The 23781-nt window shown below is 43.0% G+C and overlaps 1 protein-coding gene across 1 annotated transcript in view; it reads left to right on the top strand.

The window, feature by feature from the left end:
- The first annotated feature begins 5082 nt into the window (after positions 1-5082).
- Positions 5083-23781, top strand: part of ube2ql1 (ubiquitin conjugating enzyme E2 QL1) — a 41458-nt gene continuing 22759 nt past the window's right edge. Inside the window, exon 1 of the mRNA XM_072575151.1 lies at positions 5083-6348. Within this exon, the coding sequence (XP_072431252.1) occupies positions 5611-6348 (738 nt within the window). The 5' untranslated portion in view covers positions 5083-5610. The remainder of the gene's footprint in view (positions 6349-23781) is intronic.

The raw sequence follows: 23781 nt of genomic DNA, 5'->3' as shown, positions 1-23781 counted from the left end.
CATTCTGCCAGCAGAATGGGAAAGCCAATAGTTATAGAGTCATAGAGATGTACAGCACAGAAACAGACCCTTCGATCTAACCCATCCATGCCGACCAGATATCCCAACCTAACCTAGTCCCACCTGCCAGCACCGGACCCATATCCCTCCAAACCCTTCCTATTCATATACACATCCAGATACCTCTTAAATGTTGCAATTGTACCAGCCTCCACCACTTCCCCTGGCAGCGCATTCCATACACATACCACCCGCTGAGTGAAAAAGTTGCCCCTTAGATCTCTTTTATATCTTTCCCATCTCACCCTAAACCTATGCCCTCTAGTTCTGGACTCCCCCCCACCCCAAGGAAAATACTTTGTCTATCCATGCCCCTCATGATTTTATAAACCTCTATAAGGTCACCCCTCAACTTCCAACACTCCAGGGAAAAGATCCCCAGCCTATTCAGCCTCTCCCTATAGCTCAATTCCTCCAACCCTGGCAACATCCTTGTAAATCTTTTCTGCACCCTTTCAAATTTCACAACATCTTTCCGATAGGAAGGAGACCAGAATTGCACACAATATTCCAACACTGTCCTAACCAATGTCCTGTACAGCCGCAACATGATCTCCCAACTCAATACTCTGACCAATAAAGGAAAGCATACCAAACGCCACCTTCACTATCCTATCTATCTGCGACTTCACTTTCAAGGAGCTATGAACCTGCACTAAGGTCTTTTTGTTCAGCAACCCTCCCTAGGACCTTACGCTTAAGTGTATAAGTCCTGCTAAGATTTGCTTTCCCAAAATGCGGCACCTCATATGTATCGAAATTAAGCTCAACCCATCGGCCCATCTGATCAAGATCCCATTGTAATCTGAGGTAACCTTCTTCGCTGTCCACTACACCTCCAATTTTGGTGTAATCAGCAAACTTACTAATCTCTTATGCTCACATCCAAATCATTTATATAAATATTGAAAAGTATTGGACCCAGCACTGATCCTTGTGGCACTCCACTGGTCACAGGCCTCCAGTCTGAAAAACAACCCTCCACCACGATCCTCTGTCTTCTACCTTTGAGCCAGTTCTGTATCCAAATGGCAAGTTCTCCCTGTATTCAATGAGATCTAACCTTGCTAATCAGTCTCCCATGGGGAACCTTGTCGAACGCCTTACTGAAGTCCATATAGATCACATCCAATGCTCTGTCCTCATCAAACTTCCAGATTGGTAGATCCAGTTGAGCAAATCTGTGCATGCTTATCATGTGACTGTGCCAGACAATAGAAGAGAATCACGGGTAAACTTTAATCACTGGATAGAAGGATGCATTCATAAACAGGCATACTGTTTTCTATGTGGCGACTGTGTGACAGTTATGGCAGTAATGGCAAATGATTGGCTGCAAAATAGGCAGCCACCCAGCAAATGACTTGCAATTCCGAGAAATATGAGGTTATACAGTTTGATAGAAGAAATATGAACAGACAACACAGACTGAAATGATACAACTTTGAGTGAAGCACAGGAGCAGAGGGACCGAGGGTTTCAAGTGCATGATTCTCTGAAAGTGGCCAGGTAAATTCAAACAGTTGTTAAGAAGGCTTATAGGATCCTTGGGTTTATAAATAGAGGCATAGAGTATAAAAGCAAGGAACTGATGCTAAACCTCCATTGGTCAGACCACATTTGGAGTATTGTGTTCAGTTCTGGGTAACTTATCTCAAGAAGGATGTTAAACCTCTTGAAAAAGTGTGAGGGAGATGTACGAGAGTGACACCAGGATTGAGGGATTTTGGGGACAAGGAAAGATTAGAGAAATTGGGTACTTGGTGATAGGAGGCTGGTGGCGGATGGGTGTCTTATCCTGCCCTTCGGGAACAATGGCAGGAGCAGCAAGGTCGTTCTGGTGTTCAGGGCAGGAGGCAGCGGCAGCAAAGCTCCTCCAGTGATTATGGATGGCAGACTCTGCAAGATGCCGGCGCATGTTCAGCCAAAAAATCACCAGTGTCTGCCTGCTCATGAATGTGTCCAGCGTGGGTATGGAGGATGCATGGCATGGCATGAAAAAAATGGTGGCCCAGCGGCAGCTCGGCCTGGCAGTGGAGCCAGGGACTCTTGGTTCTGGCACAAGTGTCAGTGAAGCCGTGCCCAGCAGTGAAGAGTTGGTGCCTAAAGTGGGGCAATCCTATTTTGGTGTGTCTGGTGTAGGCGGCAGTGAGGCAGCGGAGGTCTCTCTTAAGGCTAGGGCCCGGCATGGCCTAGGTCTGAAAGACTATATTCTGAATTTCTTACTACTTTTTTTTATAATTTGTTCCTATGACCTATAATGCTGGACCATTCATTTTCCTACATTTCTAATTATTTTGTTTCCTGAGAATTTGATCTTCGATGTCTGTACATCGTTGGGGCTAAGATGGCGCTGTAAGCAGTGACTGTAAACTTTTCACTGTACTCATATGAGTGTGTGACGATAAAGCTAATTCAATTCAATTATTCTCATTGGAGCAGAGAAGATTAAAAGGTGACTTTATTGAGGTGTTCAAATTATGTAAAGAAGGATATTCTGTTTCCACTAGTTGCTATGTCAGTAACTACAGGTCACAATTTCAAGATTGTCAGCAAGACAGCGAGGAGTAAGATGAGGAGAAACATCTTATTAGGATTTGGAATGCTCTGCCTGGGTGAGTGGTCGAGGTGGATTCCATCAGAAATTTTAAAAGAGAGCTGGATATATATTTGAAAATGATGAAGTTAGAGAGCTACGGAGATAGGGCTAGAGAATGGGACTAGTTGAGTAGCTCTTTTGGGAACTGATACTGACACATTGGGCCAAATTATCTCATTCCGTACTGCAAACCTCAATGGTTCAATTATTCTATTGAATGCCCAGCACTGATTTCTGCTAATTTAAATATGATTATGATTACATTCCCTACAATATGGTAAAAACCCTTCGGAGCAATAAGTCCACATGACCCTCCGAAGAGTAACCCACCCAGCCCCATTCCCCTACATTTACTCTTGACTAATGCACCTTAACACTATGGGCAATTTAGCATGGCCAATTCACCTGACCTGCACATCTTTGGATTGTGGGAGGAAACCCACGCAGACACGGTGAGAGTGTGCAAACTCCACACAGACAGTCACCCAAGGTGGGAATTGAACCTGGGTCCCTGGTGCTGTGAGGCAGTAGTGCTAACCATTGAGCCGCCATGCCACATAATATCTACTTTATGACTACATTTTTTTCCATCCCATGCATCCTCCATACACATTTTTCCCAATAACTACCAAGTTAATGGACTAGTAATCCAGCAGCGCAGACTAATGGCCTGTGGACATGGGTTCAATATCCCATGGCAGCCTTTGGAACCTGAATTCAATTGATTAACAAATCTGGAATGATAAATTAGTCCCAGAAACACTGACAGTGGAACTATCAGATTCCCTCCTTCTGTACTGTACATTCTATAAGTGCATTTGAATCTAGGAGAATGATATCCACAAGTGAAGAGATCTGTTTTTAAACTAAGCTTGCCACGAACCAACCAAGGAGATGGGTTAATGACAGAGGGGAGCCATTTCATCCTTCCTCACCCTGGACTTAGCAATTTAGTGACTCATGTGGAACCATAACAAGCCGGGGAGACAACCTGCAGACTGGGTGTAACAACAGTGCTTTCTTCAACAAAAATGCATCGCAACAATTCACCCAGGCTCCTCAGACAGCACCACCCGAACCCACAAGCCTCTACTATCGAGATGAGGAAAGATAACTGATCCATGGAAATACCACCATGCAATTCAGACTTGCATCAATATCGCCATTCCTTCAAAATCCTGAAATTCTCTGAACAGAACTGTGGGTGTACCAACACCGCATGGATACCAGAGGTTCAAGATAGCAAATAACAACCACCTTAAGAGTAATTAAGGATGGACAAAAGATGCTAGCCTAGCGAACCACAATCTATGAATGGATGAATAAAAAAAGCTCCTGAAAATGTATCTCCTTTATCTGAGATTTTGGCCAACTGTCTTAAAAACCCTTTAAGTAGCTCAATGTAATTGATCCTACGGAAAACCTTGTGATGTTTCAGTGTGCACGGTTGCCATATAAATGTAAGTTGTTTTATTATCGTTGGTCACTTTGCAGTGATGAAGCGATTAGGAGAAAGTGAGGACTGCAGATGTTGGAGATCAGAGCTTAAAAATGTGTTGATGGAAAAGCGCAGCAGGTCAGGCAGCATCCAAGGAGCAGGAGAATCGACGTTTCGGGCATATGCTGCCTGACCTGGTGCGCTTTTCCAGCAAGTGATGAAGCGATGACAGGTTACATGCTCCTTTTAGGTTTCGTGAGCACTTTAAATGGGACTTTGTTTTTTAAGGAGAACGTTGTTCATTAAACCTTTTCTTTTAGTTTGGCTAAGTAATACGAAAATATGAGACAGCGTGATTTTTTTCCCCCATTACACTTAGGATAATGCCCAATGATGCCATGGACATCTTGAGGACTGCAACTGCGTCCTCTTGCGCACCTGCAAAACAAACGCGGGCGAGATATTTGCCTAACGCCTTTCTTTGTAGGATTAAAATGGAAGGCCGTGCCCCTTTAAGTGTCCGAGTGCAGCATCTCTGTTCAGAGGACGTTATGACTTAACCGAGCAAATTCCCAATCGGTTCCCCACCCCCAGCCCACCTCGCCCCCAACAGCTATGGCAGGGTAGCGCCCGAAATCCCGTATTTTCTTTGTGATGCCTGTGATTTTGTTTTTTGCAAAAAAAAATAAAAAGGATAGGTTTCACGCAAACGCCTCGGAGACACACAAAAGAGGCAGGACCGGACCCTTTTAACTGGTGCATAGAAAAATCGAGCGAATCTTGAGATGTCAGATGCCCTTTGAATTTAAATCTAAGAGAGGGGCTTTTGATTCTGTCTGTCTCCCTCTCTTTCCTGATTCGTGCTGGTGATAAATCTTTAAGCACGGTTTTGACGTAGGAGGCAGCAGTTCTGTGTGTGTGTGTGTGTGTGTTGGGGGGGGGCGGGGAGGGGGCTGACGTGCAAGTCGGTGGTTAATACACCGAAGCTGCGTCTCGCACGTCGAGTGTGGAGCTGCGAGTGCAGAGGAGAACTTGCCCCCGGACGGTGAGGAGAGCCGCAATGAGGAGCGCCCGGAGCCCGCCGCCGAGCTGATCCTGCAGCGCACCCAGAGACATCCTATCTCCTCACAACCCTGTCACAGATCTTGGGGGCTGGGCCGGAGCTTGCTTCATCTTTAATTATTTTTCTCTCTCTTTGAAAACCTGGATTTTGTTTTTATTTCTCTCTCTCGCAAGATAGAACATCCGAACCACAAAAAGAAACATTTTCATCTGTTGCCACAATCGAAGCTGCGGACACTCTCTGCGAATCGATACTTTTTTTTTGAGCCGAGGGACTTATTCTATCGATGGGCTTTTCCTTTAAAGAAATGATTTTATTCCAACGTGCATGAGCTGCGTCAAACAGCATTTTTCCTCCTCCCCCCCCCACACCCCCCCGCCCATTTGGTTCCTCGCGTTCGACTGCTTTTAAATTCTCCCGAAGAAAACTCTTGTCGAGATTCACCGAGAGATGGCTACCCTGCTCCGGAAGATTGGTCTGATTCGCCTCCACGACCGAGACACGGACGGTGCGAGACACCAGGGCTCCCGCAAGGCGCCCAAAAGCCAGAAAAACGCCAGCAAGCAGTGCAACTCGGGCAACGAGAGCATCCTGCTCCAGTCTGACCACCACCACCACTATCACAACAACCATCAGCAGCAACACAGCCACAAGAGGTCCGAGCAACCACCCCCTTCCATCAAGGACAGCAACAAGGACAAACAGCAGGCCGGCAGCAAGGTGCCCCCGGCCGGCAGCAGCAGCAGCAGCAGCAGCACCGGCGGCAGCAGCAGCTCCATCCCCGGGCAGCCCCCCAACAAGCAGCACTGCGCTCAGGTCCGCAGCCGCCGGCTGATGAAGGAGCTGCAGGACATCCGCAAGCTGACGGATCACTTCATCAGCGTGGAGCTGGTGGAGGACAACCTCTTCGAGTGGAACGTCAAGCTGCTGCAGGTGGACAAGGACTCGGCGCTGTGGCAGGACATGAAGGAGACGAGCACCGAGTGCATCCTGCTCAACCTCAACTTCCCGGATAACTTCCCCTTCTCCCCGCCCTTCATGAGGGTGCTGAGCCCCCGGCTGGAGAACGGCTACGTGCTGGACGGAGGCGCGATCTGCATGGAGCTGCTGACCCCGCGGGGTTGGTCCAGCGCCTACACTGTGGAGGCAGTCATGAGGCAGTTTGCAGCCAGCCTGGTCAAGGGACAGGTAAGGATTGACACACATCTATCTCCCACTGCAGTCAACAACACGTATAGTTGTAACAGATATACGAAAAACCAACGAAACCGACCATTTCCACACTTTCACTTTGCCCAGTTACACGCATGTACATTTTACATTAAAACATTCGTTGTAATAGTGCATTGCTGTTTATCAGCCTTCAGACTTGCAGATGTGAGTATTAAACTCATGCCAGGTATAGGTTTGTCAGATGCCCACATGCAAGCTCAGTCATGTAAAGATATTGATGATTTTAGTAGGAAGCAACCAGGTCTTGCTTCAAAATGCAGACATAAGAATGAACAGTAACAATGTTATTATTTTATAATTTGTTTTACTTTGAGGATGCCAGTACAAGAAGCTTATTTGATGTAGGAATTAACGTAATTTTATAATTTAACAATGATCGAGGAGTGAATGCAAATGTCTTTCATACAGATGATTTAATATGTCCAAACTCACCAATTATAAATACAATTGCTCACTATAAGTGATTAAAATATTTCCTGTTACATGCTCTCTGTTTTTGCAATGTGTTAAGAAGGGCTGAATCTAATATAGTTTGACAGGTGTGTCATTTGGCACATCTCATTGCATTTCTCTCTCTAAATTCCACTGCCTATTTAGTTCACTCTGCTCCTTTAGAAAACACCTCAATCCTTTCTTCAGTTGAGTTTTTGTTTACAACATCTTCCCCAGGGACCCTGCATTCACCTATCAGTGAACCATCTTGAGTGTCTTGTGCTTATGGTGCAGACTGTGTTGTCGTAGTACCAGTGGGAAAAAAAAAGACACACAATTTCCAGTCTATCTCGAAGTAAAGAAAGCCTACATTGAAATGGAAAGACATTGGTTATAGTTTTGTTATACCAGCCCAAGTAACAAAAGTTTTATTGCACATGTATAATTAGATTCATACACATGAAAATCTTATTCTTTCCTGCTACTTAATAAATATTTGAATGTTATCTTAATTAAAACCCATGTATACCACAGGGTGACACACTAGTCCAACAGAAGTCAAAAGTAGGGTTACTAATTGTTGTTGGGGTAAAAACAATAACTGCAGATGCTGGAAACCAAATACTGGATTAGTGGTGCTGGAAGAGCACAGCAGTTCAGGCAGCATCCAACGAGCAGCAAAATCGACGTTTCGGGCAAAAGCCTTTATTCCTGATGAAGGGCTTTTGCCCGAGACGCGATTTCGCTGCTCGTTGGATGCTGCCTGAACTGCTGTGCTCTTCCAGCACCACTAATCCAGTATTACTAATTGTTATTAGCCATTTTTAACCAGTGACATTTTTTCCCACTGAACTCAACAATGTTATACAGTTTAACTTTGGGATACTTGTAACTGAAATTTCTGAGGACACACAAGTGACCAGGTGTAAAATATGACTTTCTACCAAAAGGCAAAAACTAATCAGATAGCATTTAAGTTTACCAGTTAATTGATAGGATGTGGCAAATGCCAGTTAAAATTTGATGTGGATGATTGATGTCAATTTTTCAACGTCTTGGAACTAAAAAAAACAAGTCCTCATTTACTATGCTAAATCAGCATTTAATATAAGCTTGTGCATCACCTCATAGGATTTGGAACAGTAGATACCAAGTAAAGTTACAGGTAGATTGATATACAGATACAATTTTATCTAGTTACATTTTATCTAGAAAAGCAAGGATCCCTTCCAGCACAACAGTTAGTTGCCTTACAACTCTGGATCTCATAGCACTGTTTCATCAAATTCAGTAAGAATGTTAAAACTGCACCTAGCCTCATCTGACGACACCTAAGGTGTATGGAAATGGGTGGAGGTGGGTACTGCAGATGCTGGAGATTAGAGTCGAGATAAGAGTGGTGCTGGAAAAGCACAGCAGGTCAGGCAGCATCCGAGGAATGAGGGGACCAGAATGGGATCAAATAGCATGATTGTTTTATTTAAGATTCATAGACCATAGATAAATTGTTGGCCAGATGCTGCTGTCATGTTCAATTTTCATGCAAAACTGTTTGATTCTAATTTGATTGTGACAAGAGACCATGTAATGGAATTGTTCTGCTGCCCTACAACCACTGATAATAACTACTGAAAGCAGCAGGAAAAGGGTATTTGGACAAAGGAGTGTAGAGTTTATTTTATCTATTATCCACTTTTCCAAAAACAATTTGTCTTGAATTGTTCAGATAGTTTTCCCAAAATTAGCCATGAAATGTTGCCATATTACCATACGAACAGAAGTGAAGTCCTACATTCAGCTAATAGTTGAATCATCCGAGAGAGAGAAAGAAAGACGGTGGAATTTGTTGCAAGTAAATTGGTCTGGTCCAATGTCCTTCTATTTACCAACAGCTAGAGTGGAGGAAGAAACACAGTTGAAACATGTGGTGCTGGAAAAGCAAAGCGGGTCAGGCAGCATCGGAGGAGCAGGTGAGTCGATGTTTCGGGCATAAGCCCTTCATCAGGAATTCCTTATGCCTGAAGTGTCAACACTCTTGCTCCTTGGAAGCTGCCTGATCTGCTGTACTTTTCTAGCACCACATTTTTCGACACTGACTCTCCAGCATCTGCAGTCCTCTCTTTCTAGAAGAAACATGGTTAACATACAAGGTTCTTTCATCCAAAGTAGAAAATGTTAGAAACATAAAACAGATATTTAAGCAAGTAGAAAGGCAGAGAAAGGGAGCAGATGAGAAAACAAAGATCTGTTAGCTGAACTTGATGAGTTTCTCTAGAGTTTTCTATTTAATTTCAGATTTCAGCATCCACAGTATTTGGCTTTAAACATAAGTCTGTGACAATGTCAACTGCAGACATGACCAGTCGGAATGGTGGCACCCACATTCCCTCATTGGGACATACCTGACTGACTGTGTGAGCCCAACCACTTACCTAGGTTGTGGGACCTCCTTCCTGGTGACTCCTGCTGACCAACTGCAGTGCCAAGAGCAACCACCGCTCCCAGTTGTGCTTTGCAACTGAAGAGTTTGCAGCTCTTTGGTGGAAAGCTATTGGAGGCAGCATCTGCATTGTTAAAGTGGCTGAAACCCTTCTCCTATTGTCTGATGACCTTGACACGTATCATAGCTTCTGAAAATAACCATTAATGGGTTTGCTACTAGTTTTCGGGTTGACCATTAGGACTTTCACCACTGCCATGTAATGTTGCCCATGGTTTTGGTTTCTATTCAAGTCCTGTTCCTTGAAGCCAGCGGGAGTTCCTACTCTGATAACTAAATCACTTGGAGACTGCTGTATTGTCACTGATGCCCTTTTTAGTTGAAGTATTGAGCTGAGGCTCCACCTGCGTTTTCTGAGGTGGTATGATTTGAAGAGAACTGTTCTGAGTATCCTCAGAATCATAATGTAAATCTTAACTACTAAAAGTAGTAGCGCTGGTTATTCTTGTGATTCTGCTGTGCACAAACAGATGCAAAATTTACCAACAATAATATCACATGGCAATGCAAATATGCTTTAAATTGTCCTGCTTTTCTCTTTGAACTCCTTGGAGGTTTTGCCACTATTTCGTTTCTGAAAAGTGCAGTGCTGTTTAATAGCTTTTGATTTTTTTTTCTGTAATTCCACGCTTTCTCAATAAGTACTAATATATTCAGGGAATTAGCTGTGGCTTAATTGTGAGGAGCATATGAGCTAACATATGCACAGCGAAATTACAAAAAACAATGAAGCACAGCTGGTTAATGGGCGTGTCTACCAATGTTAATGTGACTCCCTTGCATCGTCAGGCTTAGAAACTCGGCTATTCAATTCCTGCAAATATCTCAGCAATATTCCCTGCTTAAAGAATAACATTTTAAATTCAAGACAAAATTATGGAATAGAAGAACGTTAAAATTCATAACTACTTGGAGCTGTTTTTTTAAAAGGGTGCTAATGGTGTAAGTACTCCATTAAATATGTTTATGATCAAATATAGTACCTAAAAGAAGCATTTACTACCACAGTGGTGAGGCGGAATGAGCTTGAGTTATAAAATACAAATCTAACATTACAATTTTCATTGGAGAAGCATAGAGTAATGCACTTAAAATTAATCACCTTAAATTGATTAAATGTGGAAAAATCATGAGACACTAGTTGGATCATATTCTAATTAATTAAATAAAAACAAGAAATAATGTCTGTGGGTAAGCTAATAGTACAGGTATTGCAGCACTTACCTCAACCAGAAGCTACTGAATTAAAGTCAAAAAATGACTACATCTGCCTCATTATCAGAAGGTACTGAAGTAATATCACAGGAATAGCTCATCTGCCTTCTATTTAGATGATTACGCATTTGAATCTTGGGCAGTAGTACAAATTGGCCTGCATCTGATAGAGAGCATGTCTCTAGTTCTGAGTGAGGTAGCTCAGTGAAATTATTTGCGATGTAATGGGACTTTGTTTTGTACTGGAGCAGAATGAAATATCTGGCAAAATTTATCCATAAAATAATGTAAAATAGAATGAAATGTAACCTAATAGCATAATGCTGTAAATAGGAAAAGATTTTGTTAAATTATTGAGTTTCAATGTCACTATGAACAGTAATGCTATCTTAGGACTAAAGGTCTGTTTATTCAACATGATAAATAATAGCGTTATTAGTCATATTTAAATTTTGATTGACTTTATCATGAGACTGTATTTCTAAAGTATCTTGAAGCTCTCTTCATTCTCTTGCTCAGTAATCAATTAGTTTGGAATCCATCAGATCAGAGAGTTCATGTACAAATGTTATATATACCAATGATGTTGATTATAGTGACATTATGTCTATTAGGGAACTGAGGCCTAGGCACTGTCAATTTAGTCATAGAGATCTACAGCATCAAGTTCATTGTGTCCACACCAGTCTAAAACTATTCTAATTTAAAATTACTATTGTAGATTCTTGACTGCACTGCACTTCTACATCTGTGCATGCCTTTAACTCTCCCACAAATAGCATAGCAAAGATAATGCATATTGTCATTTTATTTTTTTAGAGGGGGGGTAGGAATAGATACTACATTGCATCATCTAAACTATAAAGTTGCCATAATTAGTGTTGTCAGTTGTGAGCTACACTTGGTCTAATGCAAATTAGCAATCCACTAAAATGGTTGATCGAGTCACATGACAATGAGAAAGCCAATTCAGTTCTTTCATCCCTCTGCAATGCCTCGTTCTTTTTAAGACAGTAACGATCTTCATCTGATAGGCATATTAAATATTTACAGCACGGGAGGTTTTAAAAATTTCATTTTAATCTCCACATGCATAACGTAATGCACTATATTTCACTTCCTGAGATGGTTAGAATGATCTCTTTTATAAACAAAAGCAGCTTGAGATTTTGCATGTGGCTAGTTTTATAAAACCATGGGAATATAGGTTGAAACAAAATACCCCCATCCTACCTCTTCACCATTATGCAGACAGTATTTTTGCAATTAAGGCATATGGACAGAGGTCAGATATATAGAAACAATTTCATATGTATTGAAGTATGCAGGTATTGGGTGGTGCAATGGGTTAGAAGACTTATTTTATCTTTTTCTTATTCATACGTGCAATGTGAACACCACTGGCATGATCAGCATTTATTAACGTTAATTCCAAACCAGAGTAAAGTGCCTTTAAACTGTCTGCTAGTACTAATAAAGTAATGCCACAGTTATTTATTCAAAAAGCACATTCACAACCCAAAGGCTAGATTGCAGCGTAACTGACTTTCAAGAAATTATGTCTCGACTTAAATAATTAGGTTAAAAACAGGCAAATGTGTAACATTGCAACAAAAATAGACAAATTCAGCAGAATATTGAAGGAAGGATAATGTTGAAATAAAAATATATTAATTTTACAAGTCAGTACATCTTGTCTACATTACAGGCAATGGGTATTTTGAATTAATCATTTAAGTACTTCATTGAGGACCCAAATCATATAACAAATTGAGCTGCACCAGTTCCTTTCCATTCTGATCTTACAGGGTCAAATCTATACAAATTCCGAATTGCCTTGATTGTTCGGGGTATGGAATCAATTTTGAAAATGTTTATAGGACAGGTTTTCAAAACTTATTACAAATATTAACTCTTCTTGTTTGCAGAATGAAAAGAATTGGGGCATGAAAGGCAATGTTATAACTCATACTGAGGGTGTGAGGTCAAGATCAGCACACACTTCTGCATTCTTTCTCTCTGGTTGGTTTGCACAAGTATGAAGCAAGGGTGTCACACACATTTAACAAAGTGAAGGATGTAACCAGTGTAAATCAACATGGGGCCATGGTTAGGGATTCTATAAGGGATGACGGAATCTGAAAATCAGGAAATGAAGTGAAGGTGGGTTCAATTGAAGAATTTAAGAGAGCATTGGATGATTATTTGGATCTGAAAAAATGTGGGATAAAACAAAGGTTGATGCTAGATAATGATTAGATTACTTAGTGTGGAAACAGGCCCTTTGGCCCAACATGTCCACACCGACCCTCCGAAGAACAACCCACCCAGACCCATTCCCCTACATTTACCCCTTCGCCTAACAGCACGGGCAATTTAGCATGGCCAATTCACCTAACCTGCACATTTTTGGACTGTGGGAGGAAACTCACGCAGACACGGGGAGAATGTGCAAAATCCATACAGACAGTTACCTGAGGTGGAAATTGAACCCAGGTCTTTGGCACTGTGAGGCAATGATGCTTGTTTGAAGACCTGGTACAGGCATGATGGACTGAATGGCCTCCTTCTATGCCATCACAATTCTGTGACCAAAATCAACGTGTTGCGATATTTTTTGACTATCTCACTTCAAGTCAACATGAATATATATACATCTAGGACCTGCAAGATTATCAACTTTGCCAGTGTGTAATAGCATAACTTTATGTCGAGGGTCATGATTCCTGATGGAGGGCTTTTGCCTGAAACATTGATTCTCCTGCTCCTCAGCTGTGCTTTTCCAGCACCACACTCTTCGACTCTGATCTTCAGCATCTGCAGTCCTTACCTTCCCCTCGTCATGTATTTCATGTCTACTGATGTCTACTTTCCTGCATTACATTTAGAAGAATTCAATAAACTACTATTTTCCCTACATCATTCATTGAAAGTGTCGAAACTTTCCTGTTCATTAGGAACCGCATCCCATGGCTCAGACTCCACAGCTGTCAGATCGTCCACTTATTCGTAGTCTTGAGGCTAGAAGAAAAGAGAGCATCATTAATGAGAATGAGGGAAATAATTGGCCTTAGCTAAATGCCCTGAAGCGCACTTGCTGTTATTTTGATTCTTTCATGCCCTGTTAATTGAACACCTTTGGATATTGGTTCCCAAGTGCTCCAGAGGTATCGAATAACAACTCTGAGCAGATTGGTAAGGAAAATGCATAGTCAGCAGTTGTGGTTGTGCTCTTGTGACGCAGTGTTACAGTGAAACCAGGCGACCTCGCTTCAAATCCCACCTGCTACAAAGGTGTGTCTGAATAGGGTGATTGAAAAATCTACATAAGATGACTGTTTATTTAGGGGAGGGCTCTTGTGGTGCAGTAGTAATGTTCCAATCTCTAGAGCAGTTTGAACCCAGATTTTCTGATCCAGAGGCGTTTAATAACATGTCTGAACAGGTTGATAGAAATACCCAGGGAGCAGGAGAATCGACATTTCAGGCATAAGCCCTTCATCAGAAATGAGGTTTGGAGGCCAGGGGGCTGAGAGATAAATGGGAGAGGGGTAGGGGGGTGGGGTGGTGGGGAAAGTAGCTGAGAAAGCAATAGGTAGATGAAGGTTTGTGAGAAGCTGATAGGTCGAGGGGGAGGTGGAGTGGATAGATGGGAAAGGTGATGGACACCTTAGTGCTGAGTTGGAGACTTGGGACTGGGATAATGTTGGGAGAGGGGAAATGAGGAAACTGGTGAAAGGAATGGTCACTCTGGAATGCTCCTCCCGTACAAACGCCATCCCTTATTCCCAATTCCTCTGCCTCCACCGCATCTGTTTCCAGCATTCTGGAGAGACCATCCCCTCCGCAACTCCCTCATCAGGTCCACGCCCCCAATCAGCCCATATCCCACTCCTGACACTTTCCCCTGCAACTGCAAGAATTGCAAAACCTACGCCTACACCACTCTCCTCAATTCCGTCTGAGGCCCCAAAGGATCCTTCCACATTTGACAGAAATTTACCTGTACCTCCACCAATGTCGTCTACTGCATTTGTTGCACCTGATGTGGTCTCCACTACATCGAGGAGACAGAATGCCTCCTTGCGGATCGTTTCAGAGAACATCTCTGGGACATCCACACCCACCAACCCCACTGCCCCATGGCTGAACACTTCAACTGCCCCTCCCGCTCAGTCAAAGGCATGCAGGTCCTGGCCTCTTCCACCGCCAAACACTTACCATCTGACACGTGGAGGAAGAACGCCTCATATTCCACCTTGGAACCCTGCAACCACGCGGGATGAATGTGGATTTCAACAGTTTTCTCAGTTCCCCCACCGCCCCCCCCCCCCCAGATTATCCCAGTCCAAGTCTCCAACTCGGCACCGCCCTCCTGACCTGTCCACCTTCGCCTTCTATTGCTCCACCCCCCCGACCTATCACCTTCTCCCTCACCTTCATTTACCTATCACTTTCCCAGCTCTCTTCCCCACAACCCCACCCCCTCCCATTTATCTCTGAGCCCCTCAGCCCATAAACCTCATTCCTGATGAAGGACTTATGCCCGAAACATTGACTCTCCTGCTCTTTGGATGCTGCCTGACCTGCTGTGCTTTCCCAGCACCACACACCCAACTCTGATCCTCAGCATCTGCAGTCCTCACTTTCTTTGAAAGAAATACCCAGACAGCCATTGGTATCTGACACATGTAATTGCGAAGAATGACAGCAATGCATTTGGCAAGAATATGACAAACAACGTTTAACTTTATCAACTTCTTTGCCACAATTGTATGATCAACCCTGTTAGAAGCCTTTGAAAAATCTGTTGTAATAATTATTGAACTAGTTCCCAGGTCACTGGAAGTTCGCAACATCAACAAAACAAACAGTAGGTTCTGCATTTTCCAGTCTAACTAACCCACTGATGGAAGTCAAGGAGGTCATCAACATCTGATATAACCACTTTGTCAAGAACAGTGCTGTAGTCAGAAGGAGGTAGACCATCATGAAGATGGATGCAGTTTGACCAATGTTGATGGTTGCCGCTTGGACACTGCAACAAATTTTTTCTTTCTATTCATGTGTAACTACTCCCTCAGCAAAGGAGGTATCTGAAATCTTGCACGGCTGTGAGAATTTTATATGACATTAGTTTGGGCACCTAATGTCAGTTCGATGATGTTGAACAGAATGCTGGAGAAACTCAGCAGGTCTGCCCATATCTATGGAGTGAGAAACATTTAACGTTTTGAGTCTGACACTTTTTCAGAACTTCTGCAGAATGCAGGTTTGTGATACCATGAATCTGCAGTGCAAAAATTAGCATGTATTGGTATTAATTGATTCTTTGGGGTAGAGTAAATTAAATATAGCAGACTCAGACCAAGTTACTCCTTGTCCTACTCATCTATCAACAACTGAGCTGCTGAATGCTAAATGCACTGTTGATAGCCACTGATCAGCTGGAAGAATTAGCACTTTTCTTCGCATTGAAATTTAAGTTTAAGAAATTCCTCAGCTGTAGAGTAAATGAGCTTAGATACGGACTCAAAAGACAAAATTCATCCTGTGCACAACATCAGCCATCTAACTCTGTTTCCTAGTGACAGATCCCATTCCTCTCCATGGCAACAGTCTGATCCTGAACAGCTTATTTGCAAACTTGGTGTCATATTTGACCCACCCTCAACTTCAGACCACACACCCACGCTATTACTAAGAGTACCTGATTACACGTGAGCATCACCTGCTGAAATCTTTGTTTCCTCCAAACATAATTATACGATTAGAAGATGGCTGTAGTAACCCCCTTGTTCAAGAAAGGATCAAGGCAAAAGATGGAAAATTATAGGCCAATCAGCTTAACCTCGGTTGTTGGTAAAATTCTAGAATCCATCATTAAGGATGAGGTTTCTAAATTCTTGGAAGAGCAGAGTCTGATTAGAACAAGTCAACATGGATTTAGTAAAGGGAGGTCATGCCTGACAAACCTGTTGGAATTTTTTGAAGAGGTAACAAGTAGGTTAGACCAGGGGAACCCAGTGGATGTGGTCTATCTGGACTTTCAAAAGGCCTTTGATAAGGTGCCACACGGGAGACTGCTGAGCAAGGTGAGGGCCCATGGTGTTCGAGGTGAGCTGCTGGGATGGATTGAGGATTGGCTATCTAACAGAAGGCAGAGAGTTGGGATAAAAGGTTCTTTTTCAGAATGGCAGCCGGTGACGAGTGGTGTCCCGCAGGGTTCGGTGCTGGGGCCACAGCTGTTCGCATTATATATTAATGATTTGGATGAGGGAACCGGGGGCATTCTAGCGAAGTTTGCCGATGATACAAAGTTAGGTAGACAGGCAGGTAGTACTGAGGAAGTGGGGAGGCTACAGAAGGATCTAGACAGGTTGGGAGAGTGGTCCAGGAAATGGCTGATGGAATTTAACGTGAGCAAGTGCGAGGTCTTGCACTTTGGCAAAAAGAATATAGGAATGGACTACTTTCTAAATGGTGAGAAACTTAATAAAGCCAAAGCACAAAGGGATCTGGGAGTGCTAGTCGAGGATTCTCTAAAGGTAAACATGCAGGTTGAGTCTGTGATTAAGAAAGCGAATGCAATGTTGTCTCTTATCTCAAGAGGGTTGGAATATAAAAGCAGAGATGTACTACTAAGACTTTATAAAGCTCTGGTTAGGCCCCATTTGGAGTACTGTGTCCAGTTTTGGTCCCCACACCTCAGGAAGGACATACTGGCACTGGAACGTGTCCAGCGGAGATTCACACGGATGATCCCTGGAATGACAGGTCTAGCATATGAGGAACGGCTGAGGATACTGGGATTGTATTCGTTGGAGTTTAGAAGATTAAGGGGAGATCTAATAGAGACGTACAAAATAATACATGGCTTTGAAAAGGTGGATGCTAGAAAATTGTTTCTGTTAGGCGAGGAGACTAGGACCCGTGGACACAGCCTTAGAATTAGAGGGGGTCATTTCAGAACGGAAATGCGGAGACATTTCTTTAGCCAGAGAGTGGTGGGCCTGTGGAATTCATTGCCACGGAGTGCAGTGGAAGCCGGGACGCTAAATGTCTTCAAGGCCGACATTGATAGGTTCTTGTTGTCTAGAGGAATTAAGGGCTACGGGGAGAACGCTGGCAAGTGGAGCTGAAATGCGCATCAGCCATGATTGAATGGCGGAGTGGACTCGATGGGCCGAATGGCCTTTCTTCCACTCCTATGTCTTATGGTCTTATACCAAAGTCATTCCGGTTTGCCTTCTATATTCTACCATCCAAAAATGTACTGTGGTATTCTTACATGCATCAGACGCTGTTCACCCAGCACTTACATGCTCACTGAGCTACAATGTCATAAAATCATACAATTCCTCTAGTGTGGAAAGAGGACATTCAGCCCATCAGGTTGGCACTGACCCTCGAAAGAGCATTCCACCAAGATCCAGTCATCCATTCCTATCCTCAAATTTACTGTGTCTAATCCACCTAGCCTGCACATCCCTGGACACTGCGAGTCAGTTTAGCATGGCCAATCCACCTAACCAGCACATCTTTGGACTGTAGGAGAAAACTGGAGCACCTAATGGAAACCCATGCAGACACCGGGAGAATGTGCCAACTCCACATAGACAGCTGCCACCCAAGGCTGGACTCAAACCTGGATCCCTGGCTCAGTGAGGTAGCCATGCTGTCCACTGAGCCACCCTGTCTGCCTGTCAGGCATCACATCAGTTTAAAGTTCTCATTCATTTTCTCATCCTTGTTTATTAAATCCATCCATTGTCTTGTCATTCCCTACCTCTGTAACATTCTCAATGTCACAAATTTCAGAGAATGCTGCACTCATCTAATTTAGCCTTTTGGCCATTCGAAATGTTTTTATGCTGAATATCTGTGACTTTTGTCACGACTGGCTGACATTTCAAATGTTGGAGAGGTGAAACTTTGGGCTGAATCTTCATTTCAAAAATGAGTGGATTGGTGGTGTATCAGAGGTTAAAGAGCCAGATATCTTAATCAAGAATAACTAACTTTGAACTGTCGTTGGTTTTAATGGAGGCAGGATGTGGAATGGGTGACTAACTTGATGGTGGGAAGCAGAAGCAGTTTGGTTATTTGAATATTATAATGAGGTTGCCTGCTTAATGTTGACTGTCATTCTATTTTGTAACAACAGGCTGTCAGGTTTTCCAACTTTCAGGAAACCCTGTCAGCTGGAAGATGACCTGGCTGACCCTGTGAAGCCTCCACAGCATTGTCTGTGGTCTCGGAGGAACAGAAGTATATTCATAATGCTGCCCAGTCAATCTACTTGGCCTTACTCTCTTCCCCCCCATGTACAACAAATCCTCTCCCTTCCACCCAATGCACCTACCTAATCTGGGAGGCCTTGTGAAGCAGGTTCTTACTTAAGACTTATCAACCAGGCTGCCTGTGGATGGGAACTGCGTGGAAGAGAAAAGTTAAAAAAGATTGCAGTTAAGTTCTACAGGGTGTTCTTTTGAGTTCCACAACTTCACAACACCTCATCCATGCCAACTAGGTTTCCCAAACTAAACTGGTCCTCTATGTCTGTGTTTGGCCCTTATCCCTCGAGACCTTTCCTATTCATGTGCTATTCAAATGTTTTTTTTCAATGTGGTAACTGTATCTACATCTACACTTCCTTTACAGTCCATTCCACCTTCTGTGTGAATAAAGGTCAATGGTGCATCGACATGAATAATTTTTAAAAAAGGGCAAAATAGGAACAAAATGAACATTGAAAATGGCAGACATGCTGAATAATTAGTTTGCATCAGTGGTTACAGTGGACAAACAATTCAATTGAATTTATTGTCATGTGTATCGAGGCACAGTGAAAAGCTTTGTATTGCGAGCAATACAGGCAGATCACAGAGTTAAGTATCATAGATAAGTAAATAAAAGGTATACAATAAATAAATAATAGGTAAACAAGTAAATAAGTCAGTGTAGTAGACCCACCCCCCCTCCTTCAAAGAAAGTAATATTTAATCAGGGAAGAGACTTTTTCAAAATTAACACAAGTAAAATTAGAGTAATGAGGAAAATGGTGGCATTAATGAGGTAGCAGTTCCCCAGGTGGTTTTGATTGGTTTAAGGGATATAGATGCAAATGTTACAGATGCCTTAACTATAATCTTAGAAAGCTCCCTTAATACAAACCATTCCTTTACATTTTAAAACAGTACATGTCTCTCCACTGTTTAAGAAGATGACAGAAGGAAACTAGAGAATTATATACAAGTTTTTTTAAACATGTAATTGGATGTGGGCAATGCAGGCCAGGCCCACAGTCAGTACCATCCCCAATTGCTTAGAGGACAGTTAAGAGTTGGGGAACCAGATTTTTTTTCTCTCCTTACAACAATTAGGTAAGTCAAATATTAAGAATACCTTCGATATTTGTGTTGACGTGGTGGATTTTACTCATAGAGAAGCAGAAATAAAATAATTCATGAATATTCTGAATAAATACCACACCTAAATTAAACCTAAAACTGCAGCACAAAAGGAAAGCATTAATTTCCAAGGCACTGCAATATTTGAATTGGCATAAGATAGCAGGCGTAAAGTTAACAACAAAAGCTTTTTGAAAATAACTGACATAGACTTCTACACAAAAAAAGCTATTGCCTACAGACTAGTGAGGTCATAGCTAATGCAGTTTCATCACATATATACAAAGCTGGAATATTTCAATGAAACAATTACTACTCTTTCAACTGCATCTCAGGAATTAAATTTAACAGTTGACACAGTGTTCATTATAATAGTATTTCTACATTATTACACCAGATAGTAGGGTTATGAAATTATAGAGCTTGAAAGTAGATGTTCCATATTGATTTGCAAAGAATTCATTATCTCGGTAATTGCACGTTTTTCCTGTCTCCCAGATAGCTGAGCTTTTCTTTCTTGAAAAATTTAAAACTCTCTCTCTCTCATTTTTCAGCATCCCTCTGCCACCACAGTCTTTGCATCCTCCATCTCTACAACCCTTCAGCATCCTGTTCCTCACCTTCATTGAATTCCTAGTGTGGAAGCAGGCTATTGAGTCCACACCAGTCCTCCAAAGAGCATCCCATCCATCTACCCTATCCCTGTGACCTTGCATTTCCCATAGCTAATCCATGTAGCCTGCACGTCCGTGGACACTATGGGCAATTTAGCATGGCCAATCCAGCTACCCTGCACACCTTTGCACTATGGGAGGAAACCCACACAGAATGGGGAGAATGTGCAAACGTTTGATCTGTGGAGTTGCCCAAGGCTGGAATCAAAGTTGGATCCCTGGTGATGTGAGGCAGCAGTGCTAACCACTGAGGGACCATGCTGCTCTTCACTACTCTTATAGCCTGTTGCTCCCGTTTCTCACCCAATCCCATTCTTTCAGCCTAGTTGTCTGAACCCTTCTTGCAAGTTCCTCCTTCCACCTAACTCTCATATCATCTCCCCACACCTCTCTCCTTCACTCTGCTCCCCTAACTCACATTTCCCCATTCCAGCAAAAGGCATAGGCATCAGACAAAGCCCCAGCATCTAGCAAAAAGCAACTCTGATTACACAGTGACAGTCACCACTTTGTTTCCTAACTGCAACTGCATCTCCAAAGATAGGCTTCTGTGTTTGCTGCTGGTAGATTCACTAGACTCCCTCTATTGAATCATAGACAATTAGGGATTTCCAATGGAAATTTACCCCCACTGCTGTTTTCAACCATGAATGTATCATTTTCTGCACCCTCTACCTTCCTTCCCATAACTATGATATGGCTCCCCTTATCCTCACCTTCCAGGCTTTGTGTTCAATGAATCACCCTCCACCATTTTCATGACGTGTAGCATGACACCCACCCTGGAAAGAGATATTTCCCTCTCCTCCTTTATCAACATTTCAAAGGGACCATTTCCTCCTCATACCTTAATCTATTTGTCAGTCATTCCTAATAACCTCTTCTCTTCCCTTGGCACCATACCACTTAAGCCAAGGAAGAGGAGAAGTATTGCCTAGCAAGTAAAGACCATCTTCAGCAAAAGAGAATGTAACCATCGCCCCTTGACATTCAAAAGCATTACAATTACTGAATACTCCCACTGTCAACTCCCATTCTCGAAGTTTTAATAAATCAGAAACTGAGTTGGATAGTTTAGAAATGTTATGGCTACAAAACAGGTCAAAGGACAGGAGTTATAGAGTCATAGAGATGTACAGCATGGAAACAGACCCTTCGGTCCAACCCGTCCATGCCGACCAGATATCCTAACCCAATCTAGTCCCACCTGCCAGCACCCGGCACATATCCCTCCAAACCCTTCCTATTCATATACCCATCCAAATGCCTCTTAAATGTTGCAATTGTACCAGCCTCCACCACTTCCTCTGGCAGCTCATTCCATACACGTACTACCCTCTGCATGAAAAGTTGCCCCTTAGGTCTCCTTTATATCTTTCCCCTCTCACCCTAAACCTATGCCCTCTAGTTCTGGAATCCCCGACCCCAGGGAAAAGACTTTGTCTATTTATCCTATCCATGCCCCTCATAATTTTGTAAACCTATATAAGGTCACCCCTCAGCCTCCGACGCTCCAGGGAAAACAGTCCCAGCCTGTTCAGCCTCTCCCTGTAGCTCAGATCCTCCAACCCTGGCAACATCCTTGTAAATCTTTTCTGAACCCTTTCAAGTTTCACAACATCTTTCCAATAGGAAGGAAACAGGAATTGCACGCAATATTCCAACAGTGGCCTAACCAATGTCCTGTACAGCCGCAACATGACCTCCCAACTCCTGTACTCAATTCTCTGACCAATAAAGGAAAGCATACCAAATGCCTTCTTCACTATTCTATCTACCTGCGACTCCACTTTCAAGGAGCTATGAACCTGCACTCCAAGGTCTCTTTGTTCAGCAACACTCCCGAGGACCTTACCATGAAGTGTATAAGTCCTGCTAAGATTTGCTTTCTCAAAATGCAGCACCTCGTATTTATCTGAATTAAACTCTATCTGCCACTTCTCAGCCCATTGGCCCATCTGGTCCAGATCCTGTTGTAATCTGAGGTAACCCTCTTCGCTGTCCACTACACCTCCAATTTTGGTGTCATCTGCAAACTTACTAACTGTACCTCTTATGCTCGCATCCAAATCATTTATGTAAATGACAAAAAGTAGAAGGCCCAGCACCGGTCCTTGTGGCACTCCACTGGTCACAGACCTCCAGTCTGAAAAACAACCCTCCACCACCACAATCCCCAGCCTTCTACCTTTGAGCCAATTCTGTATCCAAATGGCTAGTTTTCCCTGTATTCCATGAGATCTAACCTTGCGAATCGGTCTCCCATGGGGAACCTTGTCAAACGCCTTACTGAAGTCCATATAGATCACATCTACTGCTCTAACCTCATCAATCTTCTTTGTTACTTCTTCAAAAAACTCAATCAAGTTTGTGAGACATGATTTCCCACGCACAAAGCCATGTTGACTATCCCGAATCAGTCCTTGCCTTTCCAAATACATGTACATCCTGTCCCTCAGGATTCCATCCAACAACTTGCCCTCCACTGAGGTCAGGCTCACTGGTCTATAATCCCCTGGCTTGTCTTTACCACCCTTCTTAAACAGTGGCACCATATTTGTCAACCTCCAGTCTTCCGGCACCTCACCTATGACTATCGATGATACAAATATCTCAGCAAGAGGCCCAGCAATCACTTCTCTAGCTTCCCACAGAATTCTCGGGTACATCTGATCAGGTCCTGGGAATTTATCCACTTTTAACCGTTTCAAGACATCCAGCGGTTCCTCCTCTGTAATCTGGACATTTCTGCCCTTCCCAAAGCCTGTTCGCCATCTACTAGGTAGAAGTAAGGAGTGCAATGGAGTAGTCTCTACCTGTCTTGATGGGTGCAGCTTCAACAACACTCAAACAACATTCAAGTTCATTGGCACTCCATCAATCATATTCAACGTTAATCCCTGCCACCACTACTGCACAATGGCAGCAGTGTGTACCATCAACAAGATGCACTGCAGTAATTCACCCATAGTCCTTTGACAGGCTCCTTCCAAACCATGTCCACTGCCACCTGGCAGGTGAACACCACCACCAACAAGTTCCCCTTGAAGTCATACACCGCCCTGACTTAGAGCAATGGGTGAAATCTTCCCAGGCACAAAACAACGAGGCCATTGACAAGAAAGTTGGGAATATTGCATGAAATGGGCAGTGA

This window comes from Chiloscyllium punctatum, chromosome 8, assembly GCF_047496795.1.
Source record: "Chiloscyllium punctatum isolate Juve2018m chromosome 8, sChiPun1.3, whole genome shotgun sequence".
NCBI lineage: Eukaryota > Metazoa > Chordata > Chondrichthyes > Orectolobiformes > Hemiscylliidae > Chiloscyllium > Chiloscyllium punctatum.
This window is presented reverse-complemented; position numbering and strand designations above follow the sequence as displayed.